At 43.6% G+C, this 25,638-nt stretch overlaps 1 protein-coding gene across 2 annotated transcripts in view; it reads left to right on the top strand.

The window, feature by feature from the left end:
* Positions 1–25,638, top strand: part of ADCY5 (adenylate cyclase 5) — a 343,803-nt gene that overhangs the window by 296,606 nt on the left and 21,559 nt on the right. For both annotated transcript variants that reach the window (XM_074967144.1, XM_074967142.1), the window contains 5 exons: positions 2,096–2,240; positions 4,331–4,428; positions 9,098–9,185; positions 17,588–17,704; positions 20,366–20,530. In XM_074967144.1, the coding sequence (XP_074823245.1) occupies positions 2,096–2,240; positions 4,331–4,428; positions 9,098–9,185; positions 17,588–17,704; positions 20,366–20,530 (613 nt within the window). The remainder of the gene's footprint in view (positions 1–2,095; positions 2,241–4,330; positions 4,429–9,097; positions 9,186–17,587; positions 17,705–20,365; positions 20,531–25,638) is intronic.

Raw genomic sequence — 25,638 nt, 5'->3', positions numbered from 1 at the left:
GGTGGGCATCAGAAAACCTGTGGTATGAAAAACCCTGTGGGACTGAAAATCCCTAATCATTTGAAAACCTTGGTCCATTATGTTTGGAAAGTAGAATCTGACTCCACATTGCCTTGCCACCTTGTGTCATCTTTTCTCTTAGCTCAAAAGAATAAAATAATATCATTTGAATAAGAAAATGGTTTGACCCAAGAACCTCGGGATGCCAGAGCTGCCAGGGCTGGCAGAGGTCCCTGAGGTTTATAGGGGTACAGAGATCCCCCTGGGTTCCCCAAAATAATGTCATGTAGGGTCTCTAATAAAAGCCTGTGTCACACTGGTCATCATGACCATTGTGAGATGCACGTACGGAGAATATGTGAGGAGTTGTGTATATACTAAAAAGTGTCATCTCTGTAGTTACAAGCAGGTCATTCAGAGGTAACATGTCTTGAGATAAACTTCTCCAGATGGGATGGGAGACACTTATCTCCAGGGGGTCTATTGTGTATTGTATATCCTACAAAAGGAGTCTGTTAGCATTCTAAGGCAAATGATAGTGAAGAGCTGGCAGAGACTTGAGAAGAAAGTTAACAGGAAGGGTAAACAGCTGGGGAGGGACCCTATCTTGAGGTGACCATCAAAAGTCTGTTCTGGTATATTTGGAGGTGCAAAGAGACACTCTGGTGTCCTTCGCCTAGGAAGTAAACCGAGAGCCAGTTTGCTTCATGAAAAAGGGATCTCAACCAGGCTTGGTTGAAAATGCTGGAGAGAACTTTGGGTGAGATGAACTCCTTAAGCCAGGAGGATATCTTGTTTGCAGTGATATAGTTAGTTAAGTTTAGGCTTTAGAATACATGTTATGATCTTATTTTATATGTAACGATTTGTTCCCATCTCTCACTCTGTTTTTTATTGGAATTTCTATTCTTTCTTAAATACTTTTTTCTTTTGTTTTATAATTGTACTCAAGTGCTGTGCGTAATACAGGAGCAGTTGTCTAAGGTGAAACAGATAAACTGTGGTACACTGTTCTTTTGGGAACAGAGGATCTGGGATTTCTGTGGGTATCCAGTGACTGCAGCTGGATACCATAGGGGAGCACTTTGAAATGACTTAGGGTGCATCTATAGTCAACTTGCAAAGCAAAGAGTCAGCTGGTAGCCCAAAGAAGCATGCTTGAATGGCTGACAGGCTGGTTGTGTTGGGGAGCTAACACCCACCTGGCATAAGAAAAACTGTCATGCTGGAGGCAGGTGGTGACGAAGCGACTCAGAGCCTTGGCTGCCCCAAGAAGTGTCACAAATGGAAAGTTCTGATTTGGTATCAATTTATAGTTTGCCCAGCTGTAAATAACTACACAGGAATGACACAGTGGAGAGTTTCAGCGTAACAGCCGTGTTAATCTCTATTCGCAAAAAGAAAAGGAGTACTTGTGGCACCTTAGAGACTAACCAATTTATTCGAGCATGAGCTTTCGTGAGCGAAGTGAGCTGTAGCTCACAAAAGCTCATGCTCAAATAAATTGATTAGTCTCTAAGGTGCCACAAGTACTCCTTTTCTTTTTACAGTGGAGAGTCATGCCCAACACCTTTAACTGGTCCTGACAACACTGTAGATAATCAAAGCTGGAGAATTTTTCAAGTTCTGAAATTTCAAGCTGGAGCAGCGCGTGGGAGATTTTGACAATTTTTGTGATTTTTTTTTCCCCACGTTTTTTGACCAACTCAGGCAATAACATACATAGCAGGAATGAAATGTAGGGGGAAAAACAGCACAATAATAATGGAGGGGAAATCCATGTGATTTTAGAGGTTGATTTATGATAAAAAGACACATTCAAGGGAAGCAAACGCCTTGATAATAGGGAAAGACAGCTATATCAAATACCTTAATTGGGTGAGGACAGGTGGATGAGGACTGGCAATGTATTGGATAGCTGATAACATTTCCCCTGGAGATTATCCAGCTAAAGTTTGTAATAAATGAGAGGTGATTAACATCCAGATGGCTCTACGGTGAACTGATGAACTCCTTTGGGCCTCTTCGCCGAAAAAAGTTCAAGCTGAGTGCACCGTAAAGTTCCCATTCTCTTCCATTTTTGTGACATCCTCAGGAACACCCAAGAAAGCATGAACCCGGAGGATGAGGTGGATGAGTTTCTGGGCCGTGCAATCGATGCCAGAAGTATTGATCGGTTACGCTCTGAGCACGTTCGCAAGTTTCTTTTAACGTTCAGGGAGCCTGACTTAGAGAAGAAGGTAAAATTCCCCAATAACTACTCTCTCAAGTGAAGAAAGTCTATTGTTAGTTTTGTTTGTCCAATTTAAGCTTAAGATCTTCTTCCCACAGTTCGGAGTTACTTTACTCCCCTTCCCCCCTCCACCCCATTTATCACTTCAGCTCCTTTAGGGAGATCTTAACTTACACTGTGTCCTCTAAAAGCAGGTATGTATTGAAGGAAACATTTGATAGAAATGTAACATTGGGTAGGAATGCATGCTGAGCCATTTCTCTCTCACCGATAGCAATGGTGAACTTCAGAGTGAAATCAAGATGTTCTTGTGCCCATTACTGATCCTTGGAGGATGTGTCGTGGGTGGCACTCAAAATTATACTCTTTCTAAACTGCACTGCTCTCTTCTACCAGTTTAGGAGAGGAAGGGTGATCTTGAGGCTAAGGAACTGGATTTAGGAAATCTGGATCTGCCACAGATATCCTGTGTGATCTGGGGCAAAGCATTTAATCTCTCTACCCTTCAATTGCCTGTAAAATGGAGAGAATACTACTTCACAGGGATATGAGAATAAATTCATAATAAGTTTGGAGGCACTCACATACTACAATGGTGTGTACCATATAAGTGAATAAGTTATTTTACACACACACACACTTTAGGATAACCCTTAATAATAACAATAAAAGGTGAGCTGTATTTTTAACAGGAAAAGCCACATCTATAAATTTTGTATTGGTCAGGTTAAGTTTGAGTCTGCTATTCTATCACTGTGTTTAGCAATTATGTTTGTACTGCAAAAAGAGGATACAGTGATTAATCTAGTTAAAGAATAAGAGGACTTTGCAGTAATTGCAGTATTTTTTCAATTCTGAATGGGTCACATTAGGGTTGATCAGAAGTGTAAGCATGTTATTTTCCCCATTTAATTTTATAATTTTAAGAAAACTGAATGGTTCAGATATCTCAAGGGCCTCCTTGTTTCACAGTTTAGGGATTGAGTTTGTTTGGACTAAGAATTGCAGTTCCAGCAGTACAGATGACACGTTTAGGAATTGGACACAGCTCGCCTGTGACTGACGCTGATCACTAATGCGAATGTTGTGAATTTGTGAAAACCTGTGGCAACCTCACATTTTCATTAGAACCAACTAAAAATGCGCAAATATTTTTTAACACTGGCAGATACCACGAAAAACCATGTTTTCTCACTGGGCTTGAAAGAGGGAAACAAGAAATTGGTGTTTTCACAATAATCTTTCATTTCTGGCGAAATGCAGTGACTTGTTGATGACACGGTACCTTTTAATTCATGAACAAAAAATTGCACTGGATTCTGTTTCAAAGAAAATGTGAAGGGGGAAGAACCCTTCTCAGGAGGTCTTTGTATCATATAAGTTGCACCCATCAATTCTACCTTGGCCTTTGATAGGTTCCCAGATCCCTGGAGGGCAGGTGAATTGTTCTGGAGCATCCACTGGCCTGCTCCAATTGTACTACAGTTCACAGCTGTCACTATTATTATTCATATTGCAGCAGCGCTTACAGACCCCAAACAGGGATCAGGTGTCCATTGTACTAGACCTTGTACAGACACATAGCAAAAAGTGTATTCCAAAGAGGTTACACTCAGAGTAATGCCCCGGAGATTTTAGTTTAAACAAGAGATTCTCCTTGTGAGTGGTCCCAAAGAAGATGTGTATATAGCAGAGAGCAGTCTGGATATAATACCAAATAAACTTAGTTTAGGAGCCTTAAAAAGCTTTGGCCATGTTTAACTATTTATCCCCACTGGAGGGAGCCCCGGATGGAATGAGTCAACATCACACAGCTGTGCCCTCTGGTCCAGATTTATCTATTTTGACAGATACGAAAGGGACAAAATATAAATTTTCTTCCCATCTGCACAGGACCTTTCCACAGCCCTGAGGTCTTTTCGGGGCCCCAAAATATAGCCTAAAGTAAGGGGAAATTTTCACACTTCTCTAAGTGGTAGTTCTGCAAGTGGTGCTTCTTGGGGAACCAAGAGGGTGCTGGCTGCTGAATGAGGGGTTTGGTTGGGCGTAGAGGATGGTATTACCTATGCTTATAAAAGCCTGTTTACTTCCTCTCAGTACTCCAAGCAAGTGGACGACAGATTTGGAGCCTATGTGGCTTGTGCCTCCCTCGTCTTCCTCTTCATCTGCTTTGTCCAAATCACAATCGTGCCCCAGTGAGTAGCTCTCTATCACTTTTTCTGCTTTCTGGCATTTTTTCCCTGTCCTTGAGGCTTCAGTGCACCAAAAGGAAGCAAAAGTCTTGAAATAATGCTTGCCTAAGTAGTGTACAATGCTTATTGTGTGCATTCATTTCTAGCTATGGTATATTATGCTTGGCATGCAAGGATTTTCATTTTGCCACCATGATGTTTTTTTAATATTTACCTCTCATTTGAGAAGTTTGATTTAGTATATTTATAATCCCACACAAAATAAGATCACTAGAATAGAAAGGATTGTCTGGTGAGGCAGTAAAGTCTTTGTAATACAGGGCTAGAGTGTGCCTATGTTGAATGCAGCTGAGCAGAGGAGGACAGGGGAATAAGCAATCCACCACAGTCCTCTTGTTCAGCCTATGCGGATCTTGGGTCTGAATACTGTTGCAAAGCTCAGCCCTGCTCTATGAACAAATGAGCGGGGAGGGCAGAAAATGGGCCGAGCTGTCCAGGCACAAAGGGGGAATTAACCTGCATAGTTTCAAGGGCTGCAGTCATGTATTCACCCTCTCCCAGCCAGGCAAGAGGGGTAGGAATTGTGCTTCGTAGGTGTGTCAGAGATACAATGCCTTCTGGACTGGTACAGTGTATGCATGGCCCTGTGCTCAGATTAGTGCCTAATGGCACAACCTAGCCCAGAGGATCTTCTCAAAAAAGACGATACTTCCGAATTTTTATTTCTGTTATTGAAAAATGAGGAACTAAGTGTGTTTGTGTTTTTCGGAGACCATAACTGGCTCAGTAGCAATGCATTCTCATGAATTGTGCACCTAAAAATAGGAAGTGCTCCTAAAATAATTATAAAAAGAAAAGGAGTACTTGTGGCACCTTAGAGACTAACAAATTTATTTGAGCATAAGCTTTCGTGAGCTACAGATCACTTCATCGGATGCATTCAGTGGAAAATACAGTGGGGAGATTTATATACACAGAGAACATGAAACAATGGGTGTTATCATACACACTGTAAGGAGAATGATCACGTAAGATGAACTAATCTTGGGGGGGGGAGGGGGGACACCTTTTGTAGTGATAATCAAGGTGGGCCATTTCCAGCAGTTGACAAGAACGTCTGAGGAACAGTGGCTGGGGTGGGGGGGGAATAAACATGGGGAAATAGTTTTACTTTGTGTAACGACCCATCCACTCCGAGTCTCTATTCAAGCCTAAGTTAATTGTGTCCAGTTTGCAAATTAATTCCAATTCAGCAGTCTCTCGTTGGAGTCTGTTTTTGAAGTCCTTTTGTTGTAATATTGCGACTTTTAGGTCTATAATCGAGTGACCAGAGAGATTGAAGTGTTCTCCGACTGGTTTATGAATGTTATAATTCTTGACATCTGATTTGTGTCCCTTTATTCTTTTACGTAGAGACTGTCCAGTTTGACCAATGTACATGGCAGAGGGGCATTGCTGGCACATGATGGCATATATCACATTGGTAGATGTGCAGGTGAACGAACCTCTGATAGTGTGGCTGATGTGATTAGGCCCTATGATGGTGTCCCCTAGCTCATCTTAAGTGATCACTCTCCCTACGGTGTGTATGATAACACCCATTGTTTCATGTTCTCTGTGTATATAAATCTCCCCACTGTATTTTCCACTGAATGCATCCGATGAAGTGAGCTGTAGCTCATGAAAGCTTATGCTCAAATAAATTGGTTAGTCTCTAAGGTCCCACAAGTACTCCTTTTCTTTTTGCGAATACAGACTAACACGGCTGCTACTCTGAAACCTAAAATAATTATAGAATCGGTCACTTTTAATCTCAAGAATAATATAATTGAAGAGTCAGAAATGCTCCAATTTATCTTCTTCCAATCGAAGAAAGCAAAAATTCATTTTAAAAAGACACAAGATAAATGTTTGTCCTTACAACTGCTTTCCCTTTCACTCACTTCACCATCCTTTACACCTTTACAGAAGAGAGACCAGGGATTTTTCATATACTGGTGGGCCACAGAAACAATATGATGTTTGAGGTCACTCTTTCTCCTCCCCCCAGGCAAAAGGACGATTGCCACTGCTCGAGGAATGATAGAATCAACAAAGCAGAATAGCAGCAGCAAAAATACAGTGTATAAAGAGACAGATCCATATAAGGAAATCAGAGGCTGAAAGCTGAAATTAGGTCAATCCCTGCACTTTATACATGCTTAATAATTACTAAAGCTGTTATTTTCATGTTTGCCCAGGTTCTGCAAAGGTTAACACTTTAGATCAGCTGACTTGACACTGCTGCCTTGAATTCATACCTTTGTGAGAGAAGCCCTTTTAAAAGGGTTTGGTTTGTCCACCAAGGTCACTAAGCAGCTACCGGACTATTTAATTAGAGCTAATTTAACATTTTAAAAAAGGGTTGACAAAAAATGTCTGGGTCCTTGGCCGTCCTGTTGGCTGGCTCTCTTTGTTCTGTATTACTCAAGGAAATCGGAGCAGCTTCATTATGATGTGGCATATGCTGTTTGCCTGCCAGTCTTCTCTTATGGGCAGAAATATTTGATGTTTTGAAATTTTATTTCCAGGTGTTTTAGAGACTCCCATAATCTTGAGCACTTTTAGCTTTCCTCAGAAGAATCCACAGGCAGGATACTGGACCTTATAGGAAATTAGTCTAAGCTGTACGGCAAAACCTACTGGGCTTGACATTTCAGACCCCAGAATGCATTTACGTGCATGCCCAAATCTGCATGCACGCTTTTTCTAGTATGAAAACCCACGTGTAGGAAAGTCAATGAGATTTTGGATGCTAGATGCCCAAGTCTTTTGAAAATGGGACTAGGGTGCTTTTGAAAATTTTACTCTGTGCTTCAGTTTCCTGTCTGCAAAATGAGTATAACACCACTTCCCCATCTCACAGGAGTGTTGTAAGAACAAATATATTACCGATTGTAAGGTGCTCAGATACTACGGTAACGGAGAACATATAACTGCCATAGATCAATACATAAGCATTATTTTTCCATATATTTTAATCCTAGCTAACTGGCAAGACTGACTGGAAGCAGTGTGGGTTACCATAATAACATACCATCTCCAGAGACCCAAACTCATATCTGAGTTGGGTTACAAGTGAACCTGAATTTGGTGGTTCTAAGGTGCTGTACCAGTCTGTAGTGGTCATTTGTCCACATAGTAGAAATATAGTATAAATGGATAATATCTTCTTAGGAAAGGCCTAGAATAGCAGAGGAGTTGGAGGTCAGTGGTCAAGTGCATTGGCTGAGCTATGTAGAAGAGGACTCATTTGCCTGCACCATCAGTCACCTTGCTTTCACAACCATTAAATTCATCCCAAAATTAGAACCCAAACACAAACTCCTGCTAGTTGCGCATATATATATATATATAAAAAATATTGCAGGCAAGTAGTGGTAAAAATAGGGTAATACCCCTATTGCATGATAATCGTTAAATTCTCCACCATCCTGTGGATAACTCAGCATGTCTGTAGGCCGATTTGGTTTCTAGAGTAAACAAAGTTTCATGATTCATCTTTGGACCAGATATATATTTCCATCACATTTTTTATTCGTTTTTCTAATATTCTTAATTGCATGATTGTTGTCTTTACTGATGACAGCAATTAACAAGCAGCTGCAGCCATGTGTATGTGTGTCGCAATCAAATGCTTTCATGAAATATCAGCAGAATCTGAAACTTTAGACAAAATAGCAATGATCATTTGTGATAATAAAGAGGAATTGCCTTAATGAATGCCTTTTGAATGAATTAGCAAAGACAGTTACCTCTGTCATGGCAGAACATGGAAACCAGCTGGCTTTGATGTGTTGGTCTTAATGTCACTGTGCAAGATAACCTCATTGATTATTTAAAGTGTTGGGATGGGAGGGGACCTGTCTCTTTTGTACTGAGACCAGAAATTTTCAAAATGTTATTGAATAATTGCACGATCAAAACAAAAATGTATACCACAAAGCTGGCTTGGAAATCCTGTTTTCACTGAAAGGAAGAGTGTAAGGAGATGGGGCACAATGCAGACTCCCAGCACTGCTGCTTTATTCACGAGTGCTCTGGTGCCCTCTTAGCCATCTTTGTTCCTGAGCTTAGGCGGGAAGACTGCAAAAGTGGTAGGGCAGAGATTCTCTACATGAGAAACCAGGCTAGGTTTGGGCATCTTCATGACCTTGTTGGATGTGGGCTATTTCTCTGTATTTTTCTTCTTAGCCAATACAAGGTTCCTGAGTCCTTCACAGAGGATGCAAATGAAAGGATGGGGATGGACTCATAAGTGTGACATGAAATATGTCTCCCCAACGTATTTCATGTGCACTTGGCTGCAGAGGCCTCAATTCTAAAGTGCAGCAAGTTTCTCTTCCAGGGCATCTGATACCCATTGCCAGCTGGGGGTGGCCCACTGTAACAAATTATTTTCTCATCTCTTCTAGCACATGAAACATTTCTCAGTCTCTCTGCTGTCACCCGAGCAATTTAAAGGGAACAGGGAATCTCCTTATTCAAAGCATTGCCTACCTCCTACTGCCATCCTAGCCAGGGAGAAAGCCCACACCACATGTCATAGTTTGTACAGATGTACTAAGGCTAAAAGCGGAGCAGTAACTGTTCTGTATGGTGTAAATCTTTAAAAATCCCTTTCTGGTTTCAGCTCTACATTTATGTTGGGTTTTTACCTGACCAGTTTCTTGATCCTGACCACAGTGGTGTTTGTTTCGGTCATTTACTCCTGCATAAAGGTGAGTAATGAGACTTCTTTATACTGTCCTTTGCTGACCCTACTAGCATAGCCAGTCTGTTTCTTAAGCTAATATATAACATTCTTGTATTTCATTAGCTGTCCTTCCCCCACCATTCCCCATAGGTAGATGCACTTACATACTACCATGATAAGGGTTATAGAAGAAACCTTAGATAAGAGAATGAGCTGAGGTCATGTTGTGCTCGGATTGGCATAGTTTTCCACAGTTAGAAGTAATCAGCCGCTCCCCTTGTGGATCTGCATATCTATGAAGTCCCCTGCAGGCACTCTCATTTTGACTTTAAAAGAACAAAGTTCCCAATGTGGAAACAAGAACACTGACCCTGTGCTTCCTCCCCTTAAACTTCCTGCTGAGCCGGCTGTGTATTGTCCCCAGAGGCACACGCTTGGTTTGGTAGGCAGATAATCAGAAGAAGGGTAACATTAAGGAAATATGCCTTGAAGGGAAATAAAAGCATGAACATTTAGAGCTTTCTCAGCCTGTCTCAGATGAGCATAAGCAGTAATCAGCCAGTGATCCCCCCTTGTAACTGGTGGTTGATAAGCAAAGAAGGATGGTAGTAAAACAAGTGTTAAGTATGCTTAGCCTTCCATAGTAAAACTCTCTTCTGTGCTTTTGGGAAGGCAGTGAGTTGGTGCTAGAGTATTTGGTCTGATGGTCTGTTGTGTCTGATGTTTTGTGGATTCTCCCATGTTGAAAGCCTGTGAAAGTTCAGATCCAGACTTCAGGGAACCACACATCATGGCTCAGACCCAACTCTGCTCCTCACGGGCTAAAATGAAATAGCTCAATAGCACTTTTTTTTCTAGAAAAGAAACAATCTGCCTGACACAGTCCACTACCTGATATCTGCAGCTCTTTACTTCTGGATGCTGTTGGTGGTTCCGGTCTACGGAAGGCACTTGTGGCAGATTTTATTGTTAAAAGTTAGACTTAGGCTTTTCCTTTAATATGGGCTGTGAAATATTCCCAGTGAAACTCCAAAAGCCCTAAGCTATGTTAAAACTCAGAACTTAGGGTAGCTCTCTGACAAGTTCCCAAAGGTTGCCTTTGGAGGAAACCTTCCTCAGAAAAGGGCTGTTCTCTTTGACCACCCTGGTTTATGGTTTATTTGGGGCCAGTCATCCTTTCTCAGTGGATGATGCCATTTACAAGCTCAAGAGAACAATCTTAACAGGCACACGGGTCCCTCTGACCCAGGAGATGGTGTCCAGATGCCTTGTTAAACTTTATATGTCTCCATTTTAAACCCATAGCCTGCACTGCCTATCTCTGACTGTCATTACTGGGTATGCAATGCTTTTGTGATTAATGATACAGTGTGGGCCAATCCAGAAAGCGTCTTGTTACAGCCACAGTGAACCCAGTGTAGATCTACACTATGACATAACGGCACCAGGCAGCAACACTCAATCACAACACCAGCCAGCTAGAGTCTGTGCTGGAGGGGTTGGGTGCTGCAGTGCACAGCTCTTTTTGGACTTGTGTCATAGGACAAATGTTGTTGCAGCATCAGCTCTGCTGAGCCCAGGCTTGTGGCATTTGAGTCTGGCTGACACCAAACAAGGCAGACTTGGACAGACATGGATATTTTCCTCCTATTGGCTTGTATGGGCTTATATTATTTTCATATACTGACAGCAGCACTAGCTTTTTGGATGTCAAAGATTTTTTTTATGAGTGACCTGAATGAAGAATGAGTTTATAATACACAAAGGATTTCTCTGTGTCTCCATGACCCTGGAAGGCTGTTCTGTTTTGTTTTCCGTGCCTTGACCTCCCAAGTTCCCATTTAGGAGATCTGTCTAATGATGGCTGCAGCTGCTGTTTTTAAGATGTCCCTCCCTCAGATGATCAGCCTGAGCTACAAAACCTCCCACGCCCCCTGGGAATGCAGGTGGCCAAACACAAAAAGGCAAGCCAATGAGGGCAGAAATGAGGAAGTTACTGTGAACTGCCTGATATTTCTAAGAAGTGGTTGTTTATAACATTACAGATGTGCACCGTACTCTGCAAAACAGAGTGACATGTATCCTACCCCACAGAACTCACAGAGAATGAGTGGGTCTGGATGCTGTTTTTCCCACTTCTTCCTTCCTTTTCTGGATTCTGAGGGGCCACCAGAGGATATTACATGACAGGCTGCCCTGTGAAAGATCTACTGAACAGTTCCTGGTGGCTGGTTTTATTAAAGAGAAACCCAAGCATATGGCTTCTCAGCACCAGTGAATTTTTGATTTCGTCACCATTTAGTGCCCAGATGCACAAAAGCCTCCCCGATTAGTACACCAGATTATAAACATAACTAATGGGTTGTGGGCTGGCTGCTGGCAGCCTGCACCCCTGTTGTAAATATGGTCTTGTCAATGTCTGCAGTGAAAAGACGTCACATAGCAGAGGTGGACTTTTGATGTCAGCAGCATCTAGCGATCAATTACTGAAAGATTAAGGGGTGAATGTTCAGGTTAGTTTTTATTACTTGACTAGTTTGTCCATCCCAAAAGAGGATTCTATTGGGTATCCTCTGACCACTAGCTGGAGAAATGTGCTGGAGCTTTTGTTATCCTGAGAGAAGTGGTGGTGAAACCAACGGTGGGAATATTGAAGAGGAGCGGGAGTTGCTGTGGGGTTGTCAAGCACTTGCCTGTGACAGTGCCACCTAAATACCAACCAAAGCAACCTCCATCCTCCAGTCCAAGTCTCTGGTTCCTGAGAAGGGTACAGTACCTACACTCTGATAGTGACTCAAGAATCCAGTCAGTGTAGTGGTGGTTACGGGACCACTGCACCTGTTTGACAGAAAGATTATCCGGACTAATGAATTACTCTGTCCCTAAGAAAGACGAGTAAAACAATCGAACACCAGGTGGTCGAACACCAGGGCATCACTGCAGATCATTATAGAGGACATTAGTGCTGAGAGTAGATTGGTGGAGGGATTCGTTAGCAAACCACAATGCAGTTAAGAAACTATCATGTCTATCCTGTTCTTTAATAAAAATACTGCTGCTTAGCACATATGTGGCACTTTACATTTTCAAAGCATTGTACAAACAGCAACAAATTAACCATCCTCTCTTTTTTCACCCCTAATATTTGTTTGGTTTTTGCTATAATACCAGCTTGTTGTTAAAGTATGTGAGGAAAAGACAGTCAGCTGCTGTTGTGTTGAGGGCTATATAACTAATTGGACAGATAGATGTAGTCTGAGGGTTTTGTGTTAAGATACAAAGCTTCCTAGCTCACTTTGGGGCTTCTCTGCTGGGTCAGGTTCATTTTGATAGCAGGACTAATGTTTTTTTCTGTGCCTGGACTCAGAATGGGAGGGCATGTGTGTTATGTGCCATCAGTTCCATACAGAAAGTGTGGGAAAACCAGCATTTGTGGCATTCCTGCTTGGAATATCAAACTGATGGAGCCCAAGCATAATTTATGTCTATTTGCGCTACTGTTAGATGGTAAATGGTCCACTTTTTCCCCCGCTTATCTTTTTACAGTTTCCATTTGAGATTTCCTTCCCCTTTTTTTGGCCTCTCTATATCTGGCATTGACGATCGCTAGCAGGCGCTTTCAGGACAACTTGATTTTGTTTTATTTTTTGCTGTCATCATTATCTCCCACTATAAAATTCTCCATGGGAGTTGATCCTGGAATTGCCAGTCTAGCCAACATAGGTTTCCAAATTCCTTCAGCTGCAATAAACGGAGAACTCTTCTCGCTCCTGGCTTTGCTATTCTGAGAAGGCTTGGCAACTGAGGTCCGATGGTGCTTTCCCATTTAAAATCTAGTTTCTGCAAGGTCATGGGAAACACTATCTCTTCTTAAATACACTGCTGACTGACATCTGTTTTGCTACTGATTCAACAAGTTAACATTTCTTCTGAAAACCCATAAATTGTACTGCACTCACCGCTCTGTGGAGTTCAACTTCTTGGACATTGCTGGACATGAACGTGAGACAGAGTGCAAACTACATCTTCCTGAGTTAATTTGATCTGGAAATCACAACTTATATACTAACTTTCACATACCCATTTCTTGGCTTCCCCCTCCCAAAGTGGCCAGAAAATTTAAAAGCATATTTTCAAATTTGTGATCTTTCCTTTTGGAAACAGTTAGTGAATTGAAAACTGTACATTGGTTTTATAGACTGATAAAACACTAAATAATAAACCAAACAAATGGATTTACAGCCCTGAACTATTCTTATGTGTTTGTTTTGCTACTTTTAATAGCACATGAGTGACTGTTACTAGACTGCTGCTCTACAGAGGCTTTTGCAAAGGAAACATTGTCCAGTGGCTAGAGCAGAGGATGGGATGTTAGGAGATCTAGGTTGTATTCCCAGTTCTGTCAGAGATCTCAACCACGTTGCAACCTCTCTGTGCCTCAGTTTCTTCATGTGTAAAATAGGGATAGTAATTTACCTATCTTATGGAGTGTGTTAGGAACTAAATTCATTATTGTTTGTAAAGCATAATTGCCTCAGAGGTGCTAGATTGCTATGGCATTACAATATCGTGTATCCATTGGGCGGCTTCTCTCATTGTTTTTGTGTTCCATTTTTTCTAGGATGTACTTGTTTGTTGACACAATCTGTTCCCCAATTTACAGAGTAATGAGAACCAATATTTGTACCAGGAAGCATGTTTGTTAACGGAGTTTAGTTTGTTTGACTGTTGTTACCAAAATATCTTGCTCATTTTCTCAGGATTGGTTAGAGGTCAGTCCTATATAGGGTGGACTGTAGACATTATAGTCTTGTGCCCTGAGAACAAGACTGGAGGTTAGGAAGAACTACTGAGTTCTAATCCAGGCTCTGCCACTGTTTCCTGAACAGATCTGAGCTAGTCCCTTCACCAGCGCTGTCCCTACCCATATGCAAACTACGCAGCTGCGTAGGGCACCAGGAAATTTGGGGCACCAAATTGCCCCAAATTTCTTGGTGCCCTACGCAGCTGCATGCTGCTCCACAGGGGGGCTGCGTAGGGCACCACAATCTAATGGGATGGCCCTGCCCTTCACCTTTACAAGCCGTATTCATTCTTGGGATAACTCCTCGCATTATCTCAGTTTCCCTGTCTTTCAAGTGAGAATAATGCTTATCTGGAGTCCTTGAAAGAGGTGTTGTAAGGATTATTTATTTAGCATTTGTACAGCACTTTGAAGTGCTAATTATTATTCTGTTCTACTTGTTAAAAATATTAGTTGCTATGGCACTATTGCTTAGCAGCTCCTGCAATAGAGAAAATGGGAAATCCACTCTGCTGCTCTTAATTCCCTTGTTTCTTCCTTCATGATTTTCCTTCTCTTTTTCCAGAAGTGTATTTTGCAGATGTGGCTGCGTTTTTCCAATTTAATTTTTTAGAAACTCAAATCTGCTGATTGTAGCTGAATATCGAAACTCTGTTTTAATTAAAAAAAAAAAAAGCACCCTCATTAGAAGTCTAGCTGCTAGAGTAGAATTCATGGTGTCTGCTTCTTCTTTTACTGAATAGTGGTGTAAATCAGGAATAGCTTCTCTGAAGTCAATGGAATTACCCCAGTGTATAAGTAGTGTGAGAGGAGAGTCAGGTCTGTGGGTCTTAGATGTGCATTAGAGGTGTTTCTAAAGAGGGTGTGAGAGTAAAGTGATGCCATAAATTACATTTAGTCACAATTTTCTCAGTGTTATCATGACCACTAGAGTTTAAGGGCCATTTTGTATGCTTGATCTTCATATACATCTCCGATTGATATCAGTTGGTATTGCATCATCAGATCAAAAAATGATATAGTCCTCTGCAATGAGGTTTTGCATGCCACATTATCCAGGAACCACACTTCTGAAAAGCATGTGGGGCAAGTAGCCATTTCAGAGAGCTTGTAATGGATGATTGACTGACTGTTGGTGCAAGATCTGAATGTTTGAATTTAAAGTTAATTTAACAAAATTGTCAAATCTTACAAATGAACTGAAATTTCAGGACAGAGGTCCTAATTGCGGTGGTAGCAAAGCTTTCAAGCTAAATACTTGAAACACTGGACAGTTGCTTACTTATAAGTCTTCTGGCTGCTAATTATTAAGATACCTATTAAAGTGGTGTTGTTCCCATCCAGTTCAAAATAAAAGCTACACATACAATGAAGAATCAAAAGTCAACTCTTGGGGTCTCGATTTATTTTTTTTAAAAAAGAAATCAACTCCAAAATTACATGCCAGCACACCAGCGATTGAACCAGAGATGTCTAGAGCTGAACACAAAAGCCCAGATTTTTAAAGATGTTTAGATATTGCAACACCTAACTGATTTAGGATCCTAAATCTCATTTTCAAATGGAATTTAGGAGCCAAAATTCCATTGACTGTTGAAAATACAGACGTCTGTTGCAATACCTCTTTAGACTTAGGCATGTGGGCTTACCTTCCTGCTTGCCTAAGGGCTGGTCTACACTGGGAACTTACCTGGGCATAGCTGCATCTCTCAGGAGTATGAAAAGTCCCACATCCCTGAGACACGGAGCTATTTGGACTTAATCTCCAGTCTAGACAGCGCTAGGTCACGGAATAATTCTTTTGTTGATCTAGCTACTGCATCTTGGTGAGGGTGGATTACCTAATCCGATGGGAGAACCTCTCCCATTGGCATAGGTAGTGTCTACACAGTGGTGCAGCTGCAGGGCTGCTGTTGTGCTGCTGTAGCGTTTCAAGTGTAGACAAGCCCTAAGTTTCTTGTAGGAGCAGCTGGGTGGTGCAGACAGGACATCTTTTGATGCTGGCTCATCTCTAGGTGCCAAGAATTGCTATATTAACAGTTTTTGTTTCCAAAAAGAATACTTTATAAAAATTAACTCCAAGAAGATTGCAAGAATCTGAATAATTTGTAACCTTTTCTGGGATTTAGTCATGCAGTGTGAATGTGTCGGAATGCCAAGCCCTCCCAGTCCAAGTCCCCTCCTCTCACAGACACATGCCCTGTCCCCCCCAGGAGACAGAGAAACCGTTTTGAGCCGGAAGCTGGTGAAGTCAGCATTTTAAAATGGTTAGCAGCATTGCAGATTCTCTCTCCCTTTGTAATAGTCACCAGCTAATAATTATGTTGTAGGATTGCTGTGTGGGAAGCAGTACACTGGCAAAATGTTGTACCTCTGAAAATGTAAGAATGAAGGGTAAAAGGGAAAAGCAGGACTTTTAATAGAAGCATTAGTCATAGATAAATTGCAGTGCGGTGTCATTGTGCTGCTTGCTTCTAGTGTGTCTAAAAATACCCTCTAGTCTAGTGGCTTTGCTGGTACAACAATGCAGTAACAGAGAGAGGAGATCTGGATTCTGGAGCAGCAGCAGCAGCAGTCTTGTGTTAGCCCTTCTTTCCCTTGAGCGAAGATGCTGGGGAGCATCATAGAGGTCATGCTCATAGGCTGTGGGGAATGTGAATAGTTCTCAGACATCTGCTAATGTATAGTTCTAGAGGAGCCTCTTTGCTCCTCTGGAGCTGTATGCTCTGTGCCGTGATAGAGCAGAGAAATGGAGGTGGGAATGGGATCAGCAAAGGGGGATATAAAAGAAGGGAAAGTTTAAAAAAAAAAAAAACCTGCCCAATCATCCTATCTGCTGTGGAACTTGCCATAGCTGAGATAATGCTTCATGCTGGAAAGAAGACCTGTTGCAATTTTTTTTTCAATGAGATGGGTGACTGGGGAAGCGTATACTTGGATTCCTAGGGATTATCACCATTCACTGTATTTCCACCCTGAATAAAGTGAGACATCTGGGAGCCAAGTGTTCTAAAGATGCCCTGTTAGTCGGAGAGTGCTTATGAAGAAGGTTAATCTAGATGGAAGAGAATGCCCAGTAGCGTAATCACGACAAGAGAGTTTGATAACCAAGTGCCTGTCAGGGAGGATAGAATAGATAATATAATGAGGTCGCAACGTATTAGCAATGTGTCCTTAAAATGGTACAGCTTAATTTCCCTGAATGAAAGAGAGGTATGCCTCCGATTGCACTGATGAATACACCAGAGATTTTGCAGCCCTCTTTTTTTTAAATCCATGACCTCTAGATCCTGGCAGTGAAAGATGATTTGTGGTTAACTTTCCATCCACCATGACGGGATACACAGTTTTGCATACCATGTCATCTTGGCTCAGAAGACATCGTTTTCATTGGGAAGAAACAGCTAGATTTGCCAAGTCTGTCAGACTGCACTGCTGTCACTTTATTGTCTGCCTCCGCCTCCCAAAAAACACATTCAAGAAGACAAGTCCTTGTCACTCTTCTTTGACCCCATCCAGCAAAAGCACTGCCATTTATATGTAGGGATGTAGGTTGCTCTTAACATTACATTTATAAATATCCACGTCTTATGTATTTTATTTACTCTTTATTTCATGTCCAGCTTTTCCCAGCTCCACTCCAGACTCTCGCAAGGAAGATTGTTCAATCCAGGACCAATAGCACCTTAGTTGGGGTCTTCGCCATTATACTGGTTTTTCTGTCAGCATTTGTCAACATGGTACATGGTTTTTAATCCATTTCTTTACTGTGTAGTTTTATTATTGATCTTTTCAGGCATGCATACCACATGCATACTCGTTGCAATCATGTGAATTAATGTCAGATGTTGCTGTTGCTATTTCTGAGGGCAGTCTTTCCACCCCAAAAGTGAAATGGGAGTCATCTAAATGCCTTCCTAACAGCCTGCATTGCTGACTCTGGTTTTGCTTTTGTTGCACATCCATTTTTTGACTGTTCTATTTTCTCTTGGTAGCTGTATAAACCAGGAGCGAAATTTACCACTATATAAAGGACCAGGCCAAGACCTATGTGTCACTCAGGTCCCCAAAAAGCTCTGTTTTGAGTGGGACTCACATGCTGCCCAGGCTTTGTGCTGGCCTCTGCACAACGTTGAATTTCACACTGAGTGTAATCACTTCACAGAGATTGGAAAGGCTGCATTTTAAGTGAAACACTTGGATTTCTTTGCATCCAGACGCTGCTGCTAATTTCAGATGCAAAGAGAAAGATTGAATGTTCTTGATAGCCTACTATTTTTAATTTTTAACTTGTTAGCTAAATTTATTTTAAACATGAAACTAAATATTCTGTATGCTACATAAATCTGGGGGATTTTTAAGAGAAAAGGGATGATCCTGTGATTAAAGCACTGGGCAGTGTGTTGGATTTGGCCTCTACTGCTGGCACTGCTGTAGTCTTCCTGTATGTCAATTATGGCTTAACTTTTAAAAGTGCTGGTCTACCACAGATCTCATTGATTTCAATGAAAATAGCAGGTCCTCAGCACCTCTTAAATCAGGCTGGTAGTCGCTCTCTGCCTCTGTTTCCCCATCTGTAAGATGGAGATAAATATTGTTTGTAGAGCACTTTTAGTTCTGGGGTAGAAGGCACTAGGGAAGTGCAAAGTATTATTATGGTTACAGTGTTAGGGCCTGATCTTTCAAGACGCTAAGCACCTCATAGGATTGGGCCCCAATAAAGAAGCAGGTGTGAATTAAAGGTGCTCAGCACCTTTCAGAATTGGACCCTTATTCATGGACATTCTACTCAACAGCCTGGAGTGTCTGGCCATTGCCATTGCTAACCATTTCATAACATTAACAAAGGCTGATGCAAACTCGTTGCTTAATCAGACTGGTCATGAAGTAGTATTCAGCACTCTGTAGTACCAGTATTCTGCTGGTTTCTCAGCATTTTGTAGCAAGTCTGCAACAGTGGGTTTTTTCTTGGTCCAATAGCCTTTGCTGCAAAGGGCCTTTTGCAGCAAAGACTATTGGACCAAGAAAAAACAATGCTGCAGTAGTCTTAGTGATAGATTGCTAGCTATGAGAAATTACCAGCATATCCCCTTTGTCAATACGGGTTTCAGAGTAACAGCCGTGTTAGTCTGTATTCGCAAAAAGAAAAGGAGGACTTGTGGCACCTTAGAGACTAACCAATTTATTTGAGCATAAGCTTTCGTGAGCTACAGCTCACTTCATCGGATGCATACTGTGGAAAGTGTAGAAGATCTTATTATATACACACAAAGCATGAAAAAATACCTCCTCCCACCCCACTCTCCTGCTGGTAATAGCTTATCTAAAGTGATCACTCTCCTTACAATGTGTATGATAATCAAGTTGGGCCATTTCCAGCACAAATCCAGGTTTTCTCACACACACCCCCCCAAACTCACTCTCCTGCTGGTAATAGCTTATCTAAAGTGACCACTCTCCTTACAATGTGTATGATAATCAAGGTGGGCCATTTCCAACACAAATCCAGGTTTTCTCAACCCCCCCCCCCACCCCCAGCACACACACACACACACACACACAAACTCACTCTCCTGCTGGTAATAGCTTATCCAAAGTGACCACTCTCCTTACATTGTGTATGATAATCAAGGTGGGCCATTTCCAGCACAAATCCAGGGTTTAACAAGAACGTCTGGGGGGGGGGGCGGGGTAGGAAAAAACAAGGGGAAATAGACTACCTTGCATAATGACTAAGCGACTCCTAGTCTCTATTCAAGCCTAAGTTAATTGTATCCAATTTGCAAATGAATTCCAATTCAGCAGTTTCTCGCTGGAGTCTGGATTTGAAGTTTTTTTGTTGTAAAATAGAGACTTTCATGTCTGTAATCGCGTGACCAGAGAGACTGAAGTGTTCTCCGACTGGTTTATGAATGTTATAATTCTTGACATCTGATTTGTGTCCATTTACTCTTTTACGTAGAGACTGTCCAGTTTGACCAATGTACATGGCAGAGGGGCATTGCTGGCACATGATGGCATATATCACATTGGTGGATGTGCAGGTGAACGAGCCTCTGATAGTGTGGCTGATGTTATTCTTCTACACTTTCCACAGTATGCATCCGATGAAGTGAGCTGTAGCTCACGAAAGCTTATGCTCAAATAAATTGGTTAGTCTCTAAGGTGCCACAAGTACTCCTTTTATTTTTGTCAATACATTAGTTGCTACCAAGTATAAATATAGCAATGATTTGCATAGATAAGCAAACTTATTGTGGAAACTGGGGCACTGAATATATATTGTGTGTCACCCGATGTTTAATTCTATTGTTTTCAAGAGAATTTTTGAAGTGGATTGGTTGTTGGTTTTTCTTCTTACCCATGCCTTTGGTTTTTGTCACAATCTTTATTTTCTCCAGTTCATGTGCAGCACTGTGGATCTTGTCAGCTGTGTGGCTACAGAGTATAACATCACTCCCGACCAGGTGGACATATGCCTTATCAGCAACTCATCTTTCAAATACAGCCTGGGCACCTGGCAGGGATTCTGTGGCAGTTCCCTGCCCAATTGCAACTTCCCAGAGGTATTGCTTGAAAGAATTGTTTGCAGAGCTGGATTTCAGAAGGGGCTCAGTTCTGTATTTACTCATGCTCGCATAAAAGTAATTAAATCTCATACAGGGTGAAGATTGTTCACGACAGGAGCCATGACACAAATTTCCCTTTGCAGCCATCATTACAGAATTGATAAGGGTCAACATTCTCAAACGTGGGTGTTTCAAGTTAGGCACCTAAATCCATTTTAAGACATCTAAATAGGTGGTCTGATTTTCAGAGGTGCTGTGCACTCGCAGCACTGGTTGAAGTCAGTGGGACCTGCAGGTGCTCGGTGTACCAAACCACAGCTATTACATAGGCACGTTGTTGTTGGAAGAGATGAACTGGAGACCTTCACTGCTCAAGTTGCAGGAAAACTCCTTTAGCTTTGAGTAAGTAGTAGTAGGCTTTTGTAGTCACTGGATTCAGCCACGAGAGGGAGACATGATCACATGCGTTCATGACATAGTTTACTGACGTGCTTCAGTGGCTGCCAGTGACTTCAGTAGAACTTTTGGGTACTCGTCGCCTCTGAAAATTAATGTAGGTGCCTAAATATGCATTTTAGAGCCTAACTGAAGCCACCGAGTTTGAAAACTTTGGCCTGGGTACGTTCTGCGTTTCTCTGGAGCATCCAGTATGGGCCGTGACTGGAAGCAGAAAAGTTATAGTAGTCCAGTAGTCAGGATTTGTAGCACTGAAGCAAGCTGCTTTGAACTATTGATTTTTATTTTGTTACAGCAAAAGATATAAATCTTTTTGATGACATTGTACTTTACTGTGCCCTAAATTTCTTCCTTTTGGGCAGTTGTTCAAGATACTTCTGTGAGCGTTTAGGTCACAGCCATTAAAAAAAAAATTCAGTCGGAACCGAAGAGGAAAAGCCTGTGGTGCGGGCGGCTGTGATGTCTGGACCTGAGGGGTTTATGGGAACCTTTTCCGTTTTCTGGCTGATCCTTTAGGGCCCAGTTGTTCAAGGTGTTACCGGGTGCCCCAGATGTGCTGAGGACCCTTACCTCCCATTGGAGCAGTTGGAGTGTAATTCTGATGTCATGAAAGACAATGCCATTGTCTAATCCAGGGGACCACACCGCCAGCCCTCTGCCCTGATCCCTACACCACCCCCACACACACACCAGCCCTCTGCCCTGACCCCTGCACCCCCCCATACATGCTCCCAGCCCTCTGCCCTGACCCCTACACCCCCCCCACACACCCCAGCCTTCTGCCCTGACCCCTGCACCCCCCTCACACACACCCAGCCTCCTGCCCTGACCCCTGCACCCCCCATGACCCCAGCCCTGACTCCTGCACCCTCCTCACACACCACCAGCCCCCTGCCCTGACTCCTGCACCCCTCACACGTACCCAGCCTCCCACACTCTATGCCCTGACTCTTGCACACCCCACATTCTCACCCCCACCCTGAGCACCAAACGGGAGCTCCTGCACCCCCCCCACATTCCTACCTGCACCCCTCGCACCAAATGGGAGCTGCCCAGGTAAGCACTCCACACCCAGATCTCCTACCCCAACCCTGAGCCCCCTCCCTCATTCTAGCTCCTGGCCAGACCCTACACCCCAACCCCCAGCCTGCTCCTTAAACCCCAGCCCTGTCCTCAGTGCACTCCCACCCTCAGCTCAGTGCAGAGAGAGGAAGAGAATGGGCTAGAACCAGGGAGAAGGTAGGTACCCATTCTATGTGGGCAGGGCTGGGATCCCAGACTGGCAGCGAGCTGAGTGGCACCGGGCTGAGCCGCTCAGCCCACTGCCAGTCTGGGGTCCTGGCCACCGGCCCCGCTTAGCCTGCTGCCGGCCTAGGTAAATGGAACCCCAGGCTGGCAGCGGGCTGAGCTGGCCGGCAGCGTAAGATCAGCATTTTAATTTAATTTTAAATGAAGCTTCTTAAACATTTTGAAAACCTTGTTTACTTTACATACGACAATAGTTTAGTTATATAATATATAGACTTATAGAGAGAGACTGTCTAAAAAACGTTAAAATGTATTACTGGCACGCAAAACCTTAAATTAAAGTGAATAAATGAAGACTTGGCACACCACTTCTGAAAGGTTGCCAACCCCTGGTCTAAACTATGGGAGGAGGGGTTATACCACACTCATTACTGTAATTTGCAACATTTTATAATCTTCGTTATGCCTTGTCTAAACTTGTGGTGGCATGGAGAGTACCGGCACTACGAGCCACAGTGAAAGCAGGCTGCGTCCATATTGTAACTGCAGTATGTAGCTACACATGGCAGTGAAAGGCTGCAGTGGAAAGGGAGCTGTGAGGGGAAAGCTCTGGCAGCTCCCTGCTGGCACCGGAGGAATCTTTCCCTGCTGGTGGAGCCTTTTGCTGAATTGGTGAAAGGCTCCAGCAGCAGAGAGGCAGTGGGACACTGTGCTGCTAAAAATAGCAATGCAGATGTGGAAGGCACTGCTTGAGCATGTAGTGGGCTGTGCAGCGTAAATACTGTAGCGCCATGGGCGGTGGGTATAACAGACCAGGGGAGGTTCTGTTTCTCCTGACGCTGCTGCTGGCCACCAGCTTGCAGGTTGGGCAGGGGACCTTTTTCCTTTGTTATGCCCCATGCAGGTTCCGGGGCGGCTGAGGAGGCAGTATATGCTATTCAGCTTCCTGGGTTCATCAGTCATCTCCCTGGACTCCAGAGAGATTACTGATGAATCCAGGAAGCTGAGTAGCAGATACTGCCTCCTCAGCCGCCCCGGAACCTGCGCGGGGTATATCAAAAGCTCAGGTTCTTCTTTGGGAAGAGATGCTGTGGCTTTTCATGGGCGGCTTGGGGTCTGGGGAGGGATGGGGAGGTATAGCTGTGGCTGGCCTGGGGCTCCTCCAGGCAAGTGGGGGTGTGGTGGGGTCAGGGCTCCTCTGGGCAGGTGGAGGGGACTCAGGGCTTCGGCCAACCTGGGGCTCCTCCAGCCAAGGGGTGGGGTGCTCGGGGCTCCTCTGGGTAGGGGGGCTTGTTGCTTTGGCCACGGTGGGGGCAGGGAGTCCCGGGGCTCTGGTCCAGGAGCAGGCCATGTGGGTGGAAGGGGCGAAGCCGGGGGCTAGCCTCCCCAAAGGGGGGCTCCACCCGCCACCCATGCGTAGCATTGAGGTGTGTTGGGGGTCACGCTGTCTGGAGTGGCTCATAACCATGAGTGCTGACCTCAGAACAGACTGTCAAGAAGCAGGGGAGAGACTCCAAGCTGACCATATATTCTATAATTAGATTTCACCAACCTAGTAGCAAGTGTGAACTCCTGACGCACTATACCAGGGAGTCACAGACAGTCCCCTTGGCCATTCCAGTTTCTTTTGCCACCCAGGAAAGCTGAGTTTAGTGATACATTGTGACTTTACCAAAGATCACAACAATATTGAGATTACTCTCAGTCACCAAGGACCAGTCACTTACCCCAGATCAATCTGCACCTTAGATCTCACACCAAAGACAACACTTGTAGCCAGTCGTATAGTAAACTATCTAAGGATTTATTAACTAAGAAAAATTAGACTTATTACAAGGTTAAAGCAAGCAACATAAATACACAACTGAGTTACAGTCTGTGGTTCCAAAAGGTGACAGAGTTGTAGAAATCTGTAAGAGTTTAATGTCTTTTAGGGCTAATCCAGTTTCATCCTTGGATCTCTGCTTCTATGTCAGAGCTCCAGCCATAGGCACCAACTTCTGCTGGCACCAGTGGCTGCTCAACCCCCCTCTGCCCCTGGCGCCACCCTGACTCCACCCCTGCCCTGCCCCCTCCCACCCCGCCCCCATTCCAATCCCTTCCCCAAAGTCCCCGCCCCAACTCTGCCCCCCTCTTGCCCCTATTGGTCTCCTTCCCTAAATCCCCAGCCCCGCCTCTTCCCCACCTCCTCCCCTGAGCATGCCACGTTCCTCCCCCCTCCCTCCCAGAGCTTGTTACGCCACGAAACAGCTGTTTCATGGCAGAAAGTGCTGGGAGCTAGGGGAGAAGCAGGGACGCGGCGTGCTCAGGGGAGGAGGCAGAGATGAGGTGAGGGGAGGTGAGGCAGGGGGGCGGGGAGGGGAGCTTGGCTGCCAGTGGGTGCAGAGCACCCACCAATTTTTCCCTGTGGGTGCTCCAGCCCCGGAGCACCCACGGAGTCGGCGCCCTCTGAGAGTCCAAACAGCAAAAAAGATGAAAAATTTTCCTGTTAGATATTTTTCTTTTCTTTTTCCAGAATTCAAGCTGATGGGATGAGCCCTTTTGCAAGTAGTTTCTTCATAGGTGTCCAGGGGCAATTAACAGCGTCTGTATCGTGATGTCCCACAATGGCCTGTTTAGTTTTGATAGGCCTTTTCGATGAGCAGCAGATATCCCTTCTGACTGAGTTCACAATTTTAGAGCAAACATTTTTTACAGTTACAAAACAAAAACTTAAATATTACCTTGCAGCAGGTGATAAAGAAATTATAAGTGAAATTAATGCATGCAGCAACTTACAAACATTTCATAAAGACTAAACACATTGTTATAAGTCCAATACCCATTTTAACTATACTGCCATACGTGAAACAGACTGGTTCCCAGCAGTGAATTTGTCAGTGCTTGGCTGAGGCCTAAAGCCTTTGCAAGAGCTGGCACCTGGTCTGCCAGCGTCATATAGGGCCCTCTACCCTGTTCCCCTAAGCCCTGCCTCACCATCTACACTGCATGTCAGCGAGGTATGCAGTGTGTGTTGTGTACTCTACAACTCGCATACATAGCTAAAGTGAGGTCTGTGTAGAGAGCGGGGAGCAGAATTAGGTATAATGGGAACTGAGGAGACGCTGCATCTATCTGGAAGTGGTGGATGAGGGCGGAGTGGGAGCAGGGCTGGTGGATCCACTTCACAGGCCGAGGATGTTAGTGCAGCCCTGAAGCTGAGCCATGCTGCTCCATGGCTGGATGAGGATCCATCCCCTCCACTCTGCTTGGCACGTTGAGCTTGGTAAAGGATGGGACGGATGTGGCTATTGCTCCAACTCCACTAAGTTCCATGATGTTGCACCAGTATAACCAAGGGCAGAATCTGGCCTTAGAACATTCGGCATTTTACTGTAATATTAATGTGATGGTGCTTTCTG

This window comes from Natator depressus, chromosome 11 (assembly GCF_965152275.1).
Source record: "Natator depressus isolate rNatDep1 chromosome 11, rNatDep2.hap1, whole genome shotgun sequence".
NCBI lineage: Eukaryota > Metazoa > Chordata > Testudines > Cheloniidae > Natator > Natator depressus.
This window is presented reverse-complemented; position numbering and strand designations above follow the sequence as displayed.